This window comes from Triticum urartu, chromosome 7 (genome assembly GCF_003073215.2).
Source record: "Triticum urartu cultivar G1812 chromosome 7, Tu2.1, whole genome shotgun sequence".
Taxonomy (NCBI): domain Eukaryota; kingdom Viridiplantae; phylum Streptophyta; class Magnoliopsida; order Poales; family Poaceae; genus Triticum; species Triticum urartu.
The window spans coordinates 475,167,372-475,182,854 of record NC_053028.1 but is presented as its reverse complement, the minus strand read 5'-3'; the positions used below and the strand labels follow the sequence as shown (position 1 = coordinate 475,182,854).

The window sequence follows — 15,483 nt, the reverse complement described above, 5'->3', positions numbered from 1 at the left end:
TGGAGACTAAATATCTATAGTAGAGTGATCGGTAGCACAGTAGTATGATAATTTAGTAGCAATGGCAATAATAGTGTTAACGGTAATAGTAGTAGTTTTGCAGCAAATTTAACAGTAGCAACAACAGTAGTAACTTAGCAAGAACAATATGTGAAAAGCTCATAGGCATTGGATCCGTGATAATGTTAGATAATATTCATCATGTAACAGTCATAACCTAGGGAGACACAAAACTAGCTCCAATTCATCAATGTAATGTAGGCATGTATTCCGTATATAGTCATACATGCTTATGGAAAACAACTTGCATGACATCTTTTGTCCTGCCCTCCCATGGCAGTGGGGTCCATAAGGAAACTAAGGGATATTAAGGCCTCCTTTTATTAGAGAACCGGAACAAAGAATTAGCACATAGTGAACACATGAACTCCTCAAACTACGGTAATCACCTAAAAGAGAATCCCAATTATTGCCACCTTGGGGTATGCGGATCATAACACGTAGCAGGTGCATACAACTTGCAAGATCGGATCAAGAACACAAATATATTCATGAAAACATAAAGGGTTCAGATCTGAAATCATGGCACTCGGGCCCTAGTGACAAGCATTAAGCATAGCAAAGTCATAGCAATATCAATCTCAGAGCGTAGTGGATACTAGGGACCGGGCCCTAACAAAACTAACTCGATTACATGATGAATCTCATCCAGCCCATCATCGTCCAGCAAGCCTACGAAGAAATTACTCACTCCCGGCAATGAGCATCATGAAATTGGTGATGAAGGATGGTTGATGATGACGAAGATGAAAGATCCCCCTCTCTAGAGCCCCGAACTGACTCCAGATCTGGCCTCCCGATGAAGAACAGGAGGTGGCAGCGGCTCCGTATCGTAATACGTGATGAAACTTCCTCTCCTATTTTTTCTTGGAAAATAGGAATTTATAGTATCCAGATTAGGGTCAGCGGAGCCTCATGGGGCCCACTACCCACCAGGGCACGCCAAAGGGGGGTGGCGCGCCCTGGTGCCCAGTGGGCAGCAGTGGCCCCCCTCTAGTGGGTCTTTGTCCCAGTATTTTTCTTTTATTCCAAAACAATTCTCCAAAAGGTTTCGTTCAATTCCGAGAACTTTTATTTCTACACAAAAACAACACCATGGTAGTTCTGCTAAAAACAGCATCGGTCTAGGTTAGTTTCATTCAAATCATGCAAATTAGAGTTCAAAATAAGAGCAAATGTGTTTGGAAAAGTAGATACGACGGAAACGTATTAGTGCGGGGGGTGGGGGGGTCGCGGCACCACCGATCGGGGCCATGACACCGTCGAATGTGGTGTATGGGGTACATGCTGCCGCGAGGGTAGGCCACCGTCAGATGTGTATGTGGGTTCTGTACCGCGCTACCGGCCATATGTGGGTGCTTGATATAGATGTGTGTGATAATGATTGTATAGAGGCAAAGACTTAGAAATTGTGTTGTTCTTAGAACATGTGAATGAATTTTGTGATAATGGTTATATAGAGGCAAAGGCTAAAATGAGTCATGTGCGTAACAGGATGATGTTCCCAATCTGCAAATCTGACTGTGCAAATAGCTTGTTATCTGGATTGCCATTCAACCTCTACTTGAAGGAGGGTGCTACTTCTGAGTTGCATTGTGATTTCCCCAAAGAGAAAGGGTGAAGCAATATAGTAGTGGATAGTATTTCCCTCAGTAGAGAACCAAGGTTGTCGAACCAAGGAAACACCCGTCAGGAGTACCTGCACACACAAAAGCAAATACTTGCACCCAACACGGGCAAGAGGGTTGGCAATCCCCTTGTACTCGTATCAATAAATATTCCAATCATAAACCCACAATTCATCGGATCCCAACAAACACACCGCAAAAGAAGATTACATCAGATAGAACTCTAAGGAGAACATTGTGTTGAAGATCAAAGAGAGAGAAGAAGCCATCTACCTAATCATGGACCCGTAGGTCTTTCGTGAACTACTCACACATCATCGAAGGTGCAACAAGATTGATGTAGAAGCCCTCTGAGACCCAACCCCCCTCCGACAGAGTATCGGAAAAGGCCTCCAGATGGGATCGTGAAATAGCAGAAGTTTGCGGCGGCGGAAAAATTGTTTCGGGTGGCTCTCTGTTGGTTTTGGGATTTATGGGAATTTATAGGCTTGGAATTAGGTCAAACGGGTGTACGGGGGGTCACAAGCTCAGATGCCCCCCCCCCTTTGTGCACTGTTTGACTAAGAAAAACATCGCCACACACGTCATGGTATGTTTTTTAGTATTGTTTTTCTCTTTTTTCTGTCCGTAACACTGTGTGACGATGTGTTACATTTATATCGATTTGATATTTGCACATCACCTCCGCAGCCTCCAAAATATTATGGAGTGTGCTCCATACACATTATGAAGATAGAGTCGCTCTTAGTTATGGTTATGTAGACCAAGAATTGACCCAGAGTTACACAAAAATTACTATCTCTGCAAACTAATATAAGACCTTTTTTAGACACTTGACAGAGGAGTACTTACGTAAAGATCTGAGTGAGTGCGAGATCTTGAAATGAATGCTGAGCAAATGAAACATTGCTTTAAGCAGAGCATGCGGTTGCAGTGATGAGGCTTTCCGTGTACCATTAACTACTCTTTGAAGGAACATCATCTGGTACTGGGCCGGACAGCAGAAGCTACCGAATGCATGGACTTTCTGTAACCAAAGGTGGTTAACAGCCTCCCTCATGGCTGCTGGTCGGTGGCATGATTATGTCGCTGTCACCTGATAAAAAGGCTCATGGATTGAGTGTTGAAAGATGGCCTAACCGAACCGCCCAAATCATCAGGCTGGTCACAATGGGCAGGAACATAAGCTAGCAACCTACACACTTTTCTAGACTATATTACTATCTTTATAATGGGTAGAAACATGTATATAGTGTCATGCAACGATGTATTTATTAGGTCATAAATTCATTATTTCTTGAAGTGTGTAATGTTTCGGTAACTTAGCTAGTTACCACAAGCAGCCTTTTCTTAATTAAATATATGTCACATAAGCAAAGTTGCATTGAAGTGTGTGATGTTACTTCTAAATTCCTGCCCATTATGACCAGCATCACAGATGTATCCCGCTGCGCAGTTAAGAACGACTTACGGTCGCACACATGCATGTGGCCTCGAATCGATGGACGGACTGTACGCATGCTCGAGTCTGGATCATCTATTCTAGCCCGCCTGCCAACACGCATGGTCCAGCGATCTAGTCAGGCAAGCTGCGGCTGTTGCTGATTTCGACCAAAGGCGTCCAGGAGCGTGCTTGCCTGCCCTACTAGCATAGCATCGTGTGACAGACAGGTAGGGGTATGGATGCTGGACATGTTTTGTACTACAAGAAGCTGCCAGGCACGCCGCAGGTAGCTTGGACTTCACCAAGACCGGTGTTTATGAAGTACTACGTACTATACATTACACATACTTAGAAAATGTTTATTCTTCTTTCATTAGTAAGTACTCCCTCCGTTTGGAATTATTTGCCGTAGAAATAGATGTATCCAGATATATTTTAGTTTCAAATACATTCATATCCGAGACAAGTAATTCCGAACGAAGGGAGTATATGACAGTGCGTTATAATGGGAGATAAAAAATACTTACACATCCCTTTCCTGTAAGGGCATCTCCAACTCTGAGCGCTAGTGCACGAGGCTAGGAATCGTATTTTGGCCGATAAACAGCTAAGGTATTTAATCCCCAGCCAGGCCTGGCATAGGCGCACAAAAAAGCAGCAGGCGCTTGGATGCAGCTAGCGACTAGTACAGTTTAGCGTACACGTCGTTTAGTCCATACTTAGCAGAGCACTGCTACACAGACGACGATTGCGGACCATTTCAGCACGACACTCCATATCGCAGCATCCATTTAAAACGCTAATGTACAGGAAGTTGTTGGAGCAGGCATCGGCCCAGGATCGTGCAACCACATGTCGTCCGTGAAGTAGTTTCGTACTTAGCACGTGCCGTTAGCATCTATTCCTTCCGTTTCAAATTATTTGTCGCAGGTATGGATGTATCTAAATGTATTTTAATTCTAGATACATCCATTTCTGCGACGAGTAATTTGAAACAGAGGAAGTAGAAGCAGAGAGCGCTTAGATATTTTCTCAGCCTTATCATATTTACTTTTCTCTTTTTATAAGCATCTATCTAAGCGTCTCCCATCCCTAATTGAGTTGGAAGCCAAATATGATAAAGGCTCGGTTCTTTTGGTCGATTCAATCATAATATTGAGAATCGACCTTTCACCCAGCTTTTTTCAGAATCTTGAACCTATATTTTTTACAATCCTAACTAGTTAGGATATGAATAACTAGGATTGTAAAAAAGATATGGATACAAGATTCTGGGAGAAGCTGGGTGGAGGGTCGATTCTCAAGATTCTAGAAGAATCGGTCAAAAGAACTGGGCCAAAGTGCTCTTTGGTAGAACTATAACTCAAATGAAACTTACTCCAAACTGAATTTGATAGAATGAAACTGATATCGGTAAAGCGGAGCAGTCCCAAAAGGACCCTTAGTGGCAACGGTGTCATTCCTGGTCTTTTTCTCCTTCGTTGATTGGAACTGTTTCTACAAGTACATATACAACACGCCAAAATAGGGTTTGGTTTATTCCATGGTTTGAAAGAAAAGGCTTCGGCGAATAAGTTTGTGGTTGGATGGTTAGGTGAATAATGGTATCCCTAATCAATCAGGGTTTAAGTCTTAGACTTTACATTGGTGCTTGCATTTTTCTGGATTTATTTCAAGCCTTTCGATAATGTGCCTTCACTCTCTCGGATGTGATTGTAAGGATAGGATGTACGTGACTCCGTTTATAGTGGTGAGTGTATATGCGTATGTACAAGCATCATCATTCTCAAGATGATATGTCGGTTCGGTCTCTTAAATATGATTGTAAGGATAGGATGTGCGTGCGTCCGTTCATAATGGTGAATGTATATGCATATATATGAGCATCTAAAAATATATTTTTCCTAATGAATCTGAAGTTCAATTAAGAATTCCCCTTTATTTCTTCCGAACGAGCGAGACTAGCTTTTTTTTAGGGAAAATGAACGAGACTAGCTGACGTCGAGGGGGCCTCATATTCATGTGAGCCAGCGCATGTTCTCTCCGTTTCAAATTACTTGTCGTAGGTATGGATATATTTAGATATATTTTTATTCTAGATACATCTATTTCTTCGACGAGTAATTTGGAACGGAGGGAGTAGATGCGAGCGCATTTTATTCCTCCTGCCTCACTCGATCGCATTTTAAAAAGAGAAAAAATGCCAAAAAAAGAAAAAAAATCATGAATTCAAATATGTTCATGAAATTTGAGAAAAAATTCTTGAACTTGAAAAAACTTCATTGATTTGAAAAAAGGTCATCAAATTTTAAAAAAGTTCATCAAATTCCAGAAAAAATCATTGATTTTGAGAAAAAATCATCCAAATTGAAAAGTTCATGAAGAATTCATTCAAATTTGAGAAAAGTTCATCAAATGAATTTGAGAAGGCTGTAGAGCCCTCGGGCACTTGTGGACAAGCGCTTGAGATGCCCTGGTGGTTGCTGCGCTTCCTTTGGAAAAAGTCGAAATCACTAGTTGAGTACTCATTGCAAAGATCATTCTATCTCCCTGACCGTGATAAGTGGCGCACATGCAGCGCGTCACATGTCGCAACCTAGGAGTTTTCTTTTTTTTGTACATCTGTTTATTCAAAACGTTTTATCTCTCAAACCGTGTGTCCGAATCTCGAATCGCTTTCACCATTGGATTCCTCGCGTCGAGATCTTCAAAACTAGACCCCATGTTGATAAGTTTTGATGAACTTTGTTTCACGAAAAAATCGAACGAAAAACGGAACCGGGAGCACGTGTTTTTCCCTTTCGGTAAGAGGCATGCCCATGCCTCTCACGAAATCACAACCGTGCCTCTCGCCGAAGCAAAACCGTGACTCTCGTGGAAAAAAAAGAGAAAACTCATTTTTTTCGTTTCCGAGGAGGCATGACCGTGACTCTCGCGAAAGCAAAAACGTGCCTCTCGCGGAAGCAAAACCGTAACTCTCGCGAAAGGAAAAAACAGAAAACACTTTTTTTTCATTTTCGAGAGGCACGGCCGTGACTCTCGCGAAAGCACAACCATGCCTCTCGCGGAAGCAAAATCGTGACTCGCGAAAGGAAAAAAAACGCGTTTTTTTCGTTTCCGAGAGGCACGGTCATGACTCTCACGAAAGTACAATCGTGACTCTCGCGGAAGCAAAACCGTGACTCTTGCAGAAAAAAACCATATTTTTTTCATTTCCGAGAGGCACGGCCGTGACTATCGCTAAAGCACAACCGTGCCTCTCGTGGAAGCAAAACCGTGCCTCTCGCGAAAGAAAGAAAAAACAGAAAACGTGTTTTTTTTTGTTTCCGAGAGGCACAGCCGTGACTCTCGCGAAAGCACACCCGTGCCTCTTGTGGAAGTAAAACCGTGACTCTCGCGAAAGGAAAAAACAGAAAACATATTTTTTTTTCTGTTTCCGAGAGGCATGGCCGTGACTCTCGTGAAACAAAAATCGTGCCTCTCGCGGAAGTAAAACCGTAACTCTCGCGAAATGTAAAAAAGATTTTTTTTTTCAAAAAGCTAAGGAAGACCGTGAAAAACTAAAATGTCGAAAAAATCGAAAACACGTGCGGAAAAATAGAAGAAAAATAAAATCCGAAGGAAGCGCTCAGAGCGCTCGTTAGCTAGTTGCTCTCGGAAAAAGTTAACGGGAAATGGGCTTGCCCAGAGCGGGGGAGGGGGGGAGTGGGGGGAGGGAGGGGTGCGCTCATCTGCAAAGGGAAGGGGGGGAGTGGGGGGAGGGAGGGGTGCGCTCATCGCCTGACGTGCCGAATTGAAAATGCCGGTGTTGAGTGGGGCCTGGCTGGCTGGTCTTGGAGGCAAATAAGCTTGGGCCGATCCATTCTTGTCCATTAGCTTTCTTTGGTTTCCATTTTTCTTTTATGGTTTTCTTTGTTTGTCTTTTTTGGTTTCTATTGCATTTCTTTGTTTTTCATTTTCTTTGTCCATTTTAACAACTTTTTTTGTTCAACACATGTCAACTTTTTTAGATACACATACTATATTTTTTGTATACATAAAAAAATATTTTCTATCCATGTTGAATATTTCTGAAATACATGATTAATATTTTTTGAAAACCACTTTCTATGTCTAATTTTTTCCAAACATATTGTGCATTTTCTTCTATATCTACATTTTTATATCCACATTTAACATTTTAAAAATAAAATATTAGTATTATTTTAATACATGGCCAACAATTTTTTGTAGATGGCAACCATTTTTTAGTGGAAACAAACTTTTTTTCATAACTGGGTTTTGCTCTTTTTTTTTCTTCTCTTCTTCACGAGTTTCTCTAGGGGTTTTCCCACCGGTTTACTTTGTTTTTAGTTCTGGCTTTTACAGGTTTTTTATCTGTTTTTTTGGTTTTATTTTAATTTCTTCTTCGCTTTTAGTGGGGTTTTATTTTGTTTCCTATTTTCTTTTTTTCTTTGTTTTTCTATTTTTTGTTGGTTTTTATCGGTTTTTCTTCATTTTCTTTGTTTATTTCCCAGTTTTCACTTTTCCAGTCCTTTCCATTAGCTTTCTTTGGTTTCCATTTTCCTTTTATGGTTTTCTTTGTTTCTCCTTTTTTGCTTTTTTATTGGATTTCTTTGTTTTTCATTTTCTTTGTCCATTTTTAGCAAAGGTCAACACATGTCAACTTTTTTAGATACACATTCTATATTTTCGTATACATCAGAAATATATTTTATATACATGTTGAATATTTTTTAAATACATGATTAATATTTTTTGAAAAGCACTTTATGTCTATTTCTTTCCAAACATATTCTGCATTTTTGTTGTATATCTACATTTTATATACATATTTAACATTTACAAAATACAACATTAATATTATTTTAATACATGGTCAACATTTTTCTGCACACGGCGACCATTTTTTAATGGAAACAAGCTTTTTTCATAATTGGGTTTTACTCTTTTTTTCTTCTTTCTTTATTCACTAGTTTCTCTGGGTTTTTTCCACCGTTTCACTCTATTTTTATTTCTGTTTGTTACAGGTTTTTCCTCTTCTTTTTGTTTTAATTCCTTCTCTATTTTAATGGGGTTTTATTTTGTGTCCTATTTTCTTACTTTTCTTCATTTTTCTGTGTTTCTTTGTTGGTTTTTATCAATCTTTCTTCATTTTCTTTGTTTCTTTCTGAGTTTCCACTTTTCCATTCCTTTTGCAAATGTTTTATGTGTGTGTGTGTATATATATATATATATGAATATTTGGAGCTTAATCAGGAATGAAAATAAAACAAGAAACATGAAAAAATAGAAGAAAATACATGTTTATGGGAACAAAAAAGCAACAAGGCAGTTTAGGGAAGCGCCTGACGCGAGCGCGGCCTACGCTTTGAGCTCCTAGTCAACGCTTTAGCGCCGATTAGAGATGCTGGCGCTCACAAGGGCACGTAGCGGACCGGCCCATTTGTTTTTTCTCTTTTTCTGTTAGAAAGAGGAAAAGAGGGTGCGTGTGGAACCGGATGGATCCGAACCCGGGACCTCACCTTCACATAGCAGTGCCCCAACCACTACGACATCAAACGACCCATTGTCACTATTCTCGTTTGCTTTCTTTTATTCTTTCTCCACCCCGCGAAGCCCCTGGTGTTGATGCTTCCCAAACCGTCTTTTTTTTTTCTTTTTTCTCTTTCTCAGTAACGGCTTTGTTCGCATTTTTTCTTTCCTGCTTTTGCTAAATGCGTGCACTTTTACAAAAAAAAAATTCAAAGAAACTCTTTTCAAAATGCATGATCTTTCTCCGAATTTGAAAAAAAATATTGTTTTTTCAATTTCATCAAATTTGAAGCAAGTTCATCGAATCTGAAAAAAAAATTCAACGAATTTGAGAAAAGTTCATCATAATTGGAAAATTTTCGTCAAAACTTAGAAAAGTTCATCGTAATTAGAAAAAGTTCATGGAATCCAAAATAAAGTTCATCGATTTTGAAAACAGTTCAGCGGATTTGAAAAAAGTTCATAAATTTTGAAAAACAATTCATTAGAAAAATGAAAAAAGTCATAGATTTGAAAACAATTACACAAAAAATTGGAAAAAGTTCATCAATTTGAAAAAGTTCATCGAATTTCAAAATAATTTCATTGATTTGAAGAAAAAGTCACGTATATGCAAGACAATTCATTGACCCAGGAAGAAGATGAAAGAAAAAATAGAAAGCAAAAAAAGGAAAAGGCAAAATGATAAAAATTAAAAAAGAGAAAACGGAAAAGAAAGAATAAAAGGAAGGAAAGGTTCTAATTAACCTTTTTTTAGAACTAGGTTCTAATTAACCAGATCCGGCTGGTTGGTGGTGTGGTTGCACCAATCCGTATTGAAGAGGGAGGTCGTTGGTTTGAATCACCACAAGTGTGCGCATTTTTGGGGGATTAAAAACACAGAAGAAAAAATCTATATGGGCCGGCCCAGCGCAGCGCGCTGCAGGCGCCTGTTTGCAAAATACACGTGTGCAGGCATCAAATGAGGATTCGCCAGAAATGAGACATGGGCGCGCCCGGCTAAGGACGGCTTGACGAAAGAAGAAGCGTATTAGGGAACGTTACATTTTTCTAGTTAGAAGAGAAGATATATATACTTTTTTTAGGGGAGAATATATATATACATGTGGACGTGCTCTGCAACGGACCTCAATTCCTTGCTCATCCATTTCCAAGAAGAGCCCAGCAAAAGCCACAATCCTACAAAGAATTGACATCTCTACGGCTTGTTGCGCAATGCACAATTTCATATACGGCTACTTAATGGTGACAAGTCATCACCTGAGAGATATACCGAAGATACAAGAGAAAGTAATATGCACGATGTACCAGATGGAGATGCCCAACACATCGTTGATGTGCCATTATCTGACAGCATATGCAGCAAGCTGGGAATAAACATGCGAGATGCCATGGCAAAAGGGGCTACGTCGCAAGGCGATGAACCATATGTAATAAATCTCGAACAGCTTGGTTCATGATGCAACTAGTTATATTCAATTAAATTAAAAGGATTTGTGATCAAGCGCTACTTAACATTGCGTTAGTACTAGCACACCTGCCCAGGGATACATACACACAAAAGTTAGCCCTACACCTTAGCACTAAGATGCTAATTTGCTACCACTAACATTGCATTAGTTTAGCACCACAAGTGTCTAGAACCGCATACAAAAGGTCTTCTCCAGGGGGCATATTTCCATAGCCATTTCATGAGGCGTTCTGAATTTTCCTTCTTACCCAGCCAAGCCGTAATGCATTACTTGAAAAAGAGAGGAAGACTTCGCGATTACCCTTGTTGTCGGTGAAGAGGTCAGCTGCTTTTAGCACATCTTCCATTTGTAAATCCGGCAATCCTTCAAGCGCAGCAATGCATTTTGGTATGCCATAGGGATCCTCCAAGTTCCTCTCCTCAATGCCAGCAAACCGAACTCTCTTTTCTCTTTTGAGGCTCGGGTACCTCCCATGGGAATCATCAGCTTGTTCCAGTTTTGGAGTACCACCATCAGCAGGTTGCTTTACAAGGGGCTCCGTAGGTTTTTCAGTCGGATCAGGAGTTCGATCATGCAACAAACCATTCGCAGTTTCAGATGATTTTGGGACATCTCTCTCTTTTCTTTTGAGGCTCAGGTACCTCCCATGGAAATCATCAATCTGTTCCAGTTTTTGAGTCCCGCCATCAGCAGGTGGCTTTACAAGGGGCTTTGTAGGTTTTTCAATCGGATCAGGAGTTCGATTAGGAAACAAACCATTGGAAGTTTCAGATGATTTTGGGAGTTCATCGTAGGCCATCTGTACCTCCACCAAGGCTTCTTCAAGACCTTTCGCATGTCTTGTCGGGAATTGTTTCTCTCGAGCTTTATTTACCAGGTCACTCATCACCTCTTCCGTAAATGGCAAGAGATCATGCAAAGCTACAAAAGCACTGCAGGAGATATTCTTTCATTAGCAAAAAAGTAATACTTATACTTTAACCTTCAAAGAGTTGTTACAATAAGCTAAAAATAGCAAAGAGAACACAGATGTGGAAGACAGCAATGACAACAAACCAATTTGTATCCCGAGGAAATGGTTACAGGGTTTTAAAGCAATCAAATAAAGGCTCGACGTAGAGAGAACCTTAGGCCATCATCTCCAACGGAGGCGCTTGTGGTAGGTGCCAGGTTCTAATTCCTGGCCGTTGTGGCAGAATCGGCATGATTCCTGGTCGTATCCCTTTTGTCAATGCCTAACGTTGCATTGGGCGTTTCGGCCGAATCCTGTGCACGCTAAGTGGGTTTTTGATTGTTTTTTTAACTATCTAAGTGTCTCACAATCGCTCAATGCATTGGAGGCTAGGTTCATAAGTCGGCGCTTCATTCCACGAAAATACATTCCCTTTCCGTAAGCGTCTAATTAAGCGTTGCTGCGTTGGATATGGCCTTATAAGCTAAATCAACCGACTGAATAAATCAAATTTAGTTATTTAGTTATTCTATTAGCACCAAAGTAATTTAAACAGATCTAAAGAGAATAAAATAGTCAACAATCTCTAGGCCAGTTTGCTGCACGGGCTAAGTTACAATAGAACTTAAAACATTCTCATTTTTACTACCTGAGAGAAAATGAAAGACCATAGGAATGGTCACAAGTAATTATGAATAGTCGAAAAGCCTACTATTTTTTCTTTTCTTTTTTGAAATGATCAAAAACACTACTCTAATTAGAAAGAAATAGTGTTAACTTCAGAATTCAACAAAAGTAAAAGTACTACTTTCATCTTTCGGTCTATGAATAATTGTACCTCCTAGACTGATCTTGCACAACAATGCATAACCTTAGATCATTGGGGGAGCCAATAATCACATGACTTAAACTTTTGCACCATAATATGGAGATTTAGTATAGACAAAGACATACCGAAGAATATCTAATTGATGCCCACCCAATCCCAAAGTCAGATGAAGTATCAATCAGGCAAAATAACATAGGAAGAATGAAAACTGAAAATTCTAAATCAGAATCAAATGATCGTTTTGTCTTATGATAACAGAGTGTGGTGGTGGAGGCCTCAAATAGTATTCCCTCTGTTCACAAATACAAGATGTTTTAGATATTTCAATATGGACTACACACGGACTGAAATGAGTGAACAAACACACTAAAACGGATCTACATACATCCGATTCAGAAAAAAGTTAAAACATCTTATATTTGTGAGCGGAGGGAGTACTTATGTATTTTTCCATCATTCATGAATTAGTAAGTAAAATTCATCTTGCCAAAAATAAGAAATATATTCTCATTATAGCAGACAGAGTACTTGTGTTCCCAAAAAAGAAAAGAAAATTGTAACTACTTACCCACACGTGGCGGTGCCTCGACACAGATGAACTTAGACAGATTAGAGGCAATAAATTGGGGATAAAAAACTAAATATCTACAGGAAAGTGTTAGTGTCTCCTGCAAGTGATCTTGACTGTTAGTTTTTGTGCAGCTGCTAGATGACTCTGAAAAGATGCGCGATGCAAAAAGGCAAATATGAAGTGGTGCATTTATCAAGAGTGTGGCGCAGTGCGGCATTTATGTATCGGATAAGTCATCCATGGTAGAACTGGCGGTTAGAATTCTGTTAAACATGGCCACGAAAAGGGCTAGTAGCTGATGAGCATGAGTGCGGTCTTACATCTCTTTGGTGCCGAAGAAGAGAACAAAGAACTTGCGTGGAGCAGGCTCCTGATTCCAATCCTCCGGCCTGCTCACCTGCATAGAGAACAAGCATTAACCCCGGAGACTGAAGCACATGGTCAGTATCCTGGACATATCAGAATTCAGGCAGGCAGAGATGCCAGGAAAGAAGCAGAGGGGGAGGGAATTGGCTAGCAATGGGGGAGGAAAACCCTGGGTAGCAGGCAGGGCAGGGGTGTAGGCTGGACCTTGGCTGGCCAGAAAGGGTAACCCTTGACCTTGGCGAGGACGAGGTCCCCGAGCTGTGGATCTCTGGTCCATTTGTTGCCTCGGGCGACCTGCTTTGCGGCGGGATCCATTGGGCGGCGAGGCCCTAGGCGACCTTCTTCCGCAGCGTCCGGCCGCACCCCGTTGAACGGGAGAGGCCAGTCGGCCATGCCAACGGCGGCGTGGCGAAACCCTAGGAGCTCGCAGAGCGGCACGAAAGGACCCAAGACCCTGCGGGGGCACCCAAAAAAAAGGGAAATGATATTCTTTTTTTAGGGAAGGGGAAATGATATTCTTTTTTTTTGAGGATAGGGAAATGATATTCTAGAGATAACAAATTCATATACAAGAACTTTTTTAAATGATAACTGACTAACGTCAGATAGTTTTTAGGCTACCAGCAAACGTCTTCAAAGCCGTCTGATCACGATTCAATGAACGGTAATTTTTCTGTCAAATGTGGCATTTTCTTTTTTGCTTTATTTTACACTACATGACACCTTTCGCCTCTGATCATGGCAAATCCTACTAAATTGCCATAGCCAGTTCAGTTGTTTTGGCATGACAAGTTTGGTGTTGCTAGTAAGATGCCCCGGGAAACGTTCTCCAGATATTGCGGTCCATTTTTATAATTCAAGAGCTTTATTAATTACTCAAAGGTAATACGTTCATGGGTAATACGATTACAGAAGAAAAAATTACAAATTTATCAAGAGACATTTCCGTTGAACCTCACTAGTCTGTTAGACGCAAAGGTGAACAGCCATATTGGCCTCACACCTAACAAAGTTATACAAGGCTAATAAAGTTCCCGCACATCTCCTTAATTTCCTGAAGAGGGTCTGCAATGTGGGTTCTTGAAAAAGTTTGAGAGTTCCATAGATTAACATCTTTTGGGGCACCGCTTTCAATTTAGATCCGTCATTGTCCCATATCATTAGCAAGTTTGATAGCATCCCGTGTTGCGAACGCCTTCATCATCCTTGAACTGCCTGAGAACTCATATCAACATTATTCATTATACCGGTAACATTAAATAAAAAATATTTATTGATCCAAGTAACTTATCAAATTCATTGTTGTGCTACTATACCAGTGCAAAGTTAACTAGAAAAAAATTATAATTAATGCATACATTTATTGTTGCGGTGAACTATCAATCATTGAAGTCTCTCAAAGTTTATACAGTATATCTATGGAACAATAAAAATTTCAGAGATCAAATTCATATTGTAATTCTCTTACTGTATGTGACATTCATGTCAAAATTACACATTATATTTATAAAACAATTAGATTTTCAGAGGTCAAATTCATAATGTAATTCTCTTACTGTATGTGACATTCACGTATGTAACTAATTTTCGCAAACTTAAATTATATTTTACATACATATGTGAGTACATTTGTTTTATGTTTATATAATAATCCATATTCAAATATTTAGTAACTGTATTCGAATTCTTCTAAGTATAGCTTACAGTTGATCCGCAAAAAAAAGGGTACCATACAGTTCAAGTGCTCTAAGTTTCACTTTGTACAACTAAAATAATGCCCCAAGTTTCGGTGTCTGCAACTAACGTACTGTCCGAAGTTTCTAAGTTTTAATTTTCGATACTTACAATCACGTCCTAGATCCGTAAACCACATACGTACATCATTATTTGTTATTTGTGTTCTAAGAACCAACGTCAAATTTTTCCTTACTAGCAAGATTGGATAAAACAAAGATCTAAGTTCTTAAAACATAACAAACTAGTAGAAGACCCTAAAAGAAAAAAAAAGATTGAATAACTAGCAACCATATGCAAAACTTGTGCGAACATCAAAGATACAACAATGACTAACATGTGCCATAGAAGCCTACGAAATACTCCTATTGTCGCTCCGTCGTCCCATCTTTGAGCTACTTGCAACAGAATAGCCTGGATCCTTCTCATCTATGGCACTACTGCTAGAACACAAGAGTTATAAGAAGAGGAGCAGAGGGTATTTCAAGAGCAGATAGAGAGAGAGAAGAATAGACTGAACGATTTCAACACAAGGCTACCATTTTAATTGTAACGCCCCGAGATCGATGCTTGAAAAGACTTCCATATATTCCGGGTTTCGCCGTGTGTTTCATTTGTGCCTGCCCTCTTATTTTTGCATTGCATCATGTTACCATGCCATCTTCTCATAAATCTTTTGCAACTCAACTAAATAAATGGCATGGATATTTGATCCATTTAAACCGAGGGAATTCACCTGATGACTTCTCTTTATAACATACCCTCCCGATAGTAGGGAGCTATATTAAATATTCCATCTTTGGAATCACCCATAACACACGTGCAAAATATTTTCCATGTCTATTCCTCTTCGAGTTTGATCTTCAAACCTTGCCAATATTTTCTCATCCCT

The 15,483-nt window shown here is 39.9% G+C and overlaps 1 protein-coding gene across 2 annotated transcripts; it reads right to left on the bottom strand.

Moving 5' to 3' along the window:
- Positions 1-10,124: 10,124 nt before the first annotated feature.
- LOC125521780 (protein HUA2-LIKE 1-like) lies at positions 10,125-13,337 on the bottom strand. Of its 2 annotated transcripts, none has more exons than XM_048686843.1 (3): positions 13,062-13,337; positions 12,812-12,888; positions 10,125-11,071 (listed from the first exon to the last, which is right to left on the bottom strand). In XM_048686843.1, the coding sequence occupies exons 1-3, from the start codon at positions 13,248-13,250 to the stop codon at positions 10,357-10,359; spliced, it is 981 nt and encodes a 326-aa protein (XP_048542800.1). In that variant the 5' UTR covers positions 13,251-13,337; the 3' UTR covers positions 10,125-10,356. The 2 variants fall into 2 exon arrangements, with proteins under 2 accessions (XP_048542800.1, XP_048542801.1); XM_048686844.1 differs by having other exon boundaries at positions 13,092-13,336.
- Positions 13,338-15,483: the final 2,146 nt, after the last annotated feature.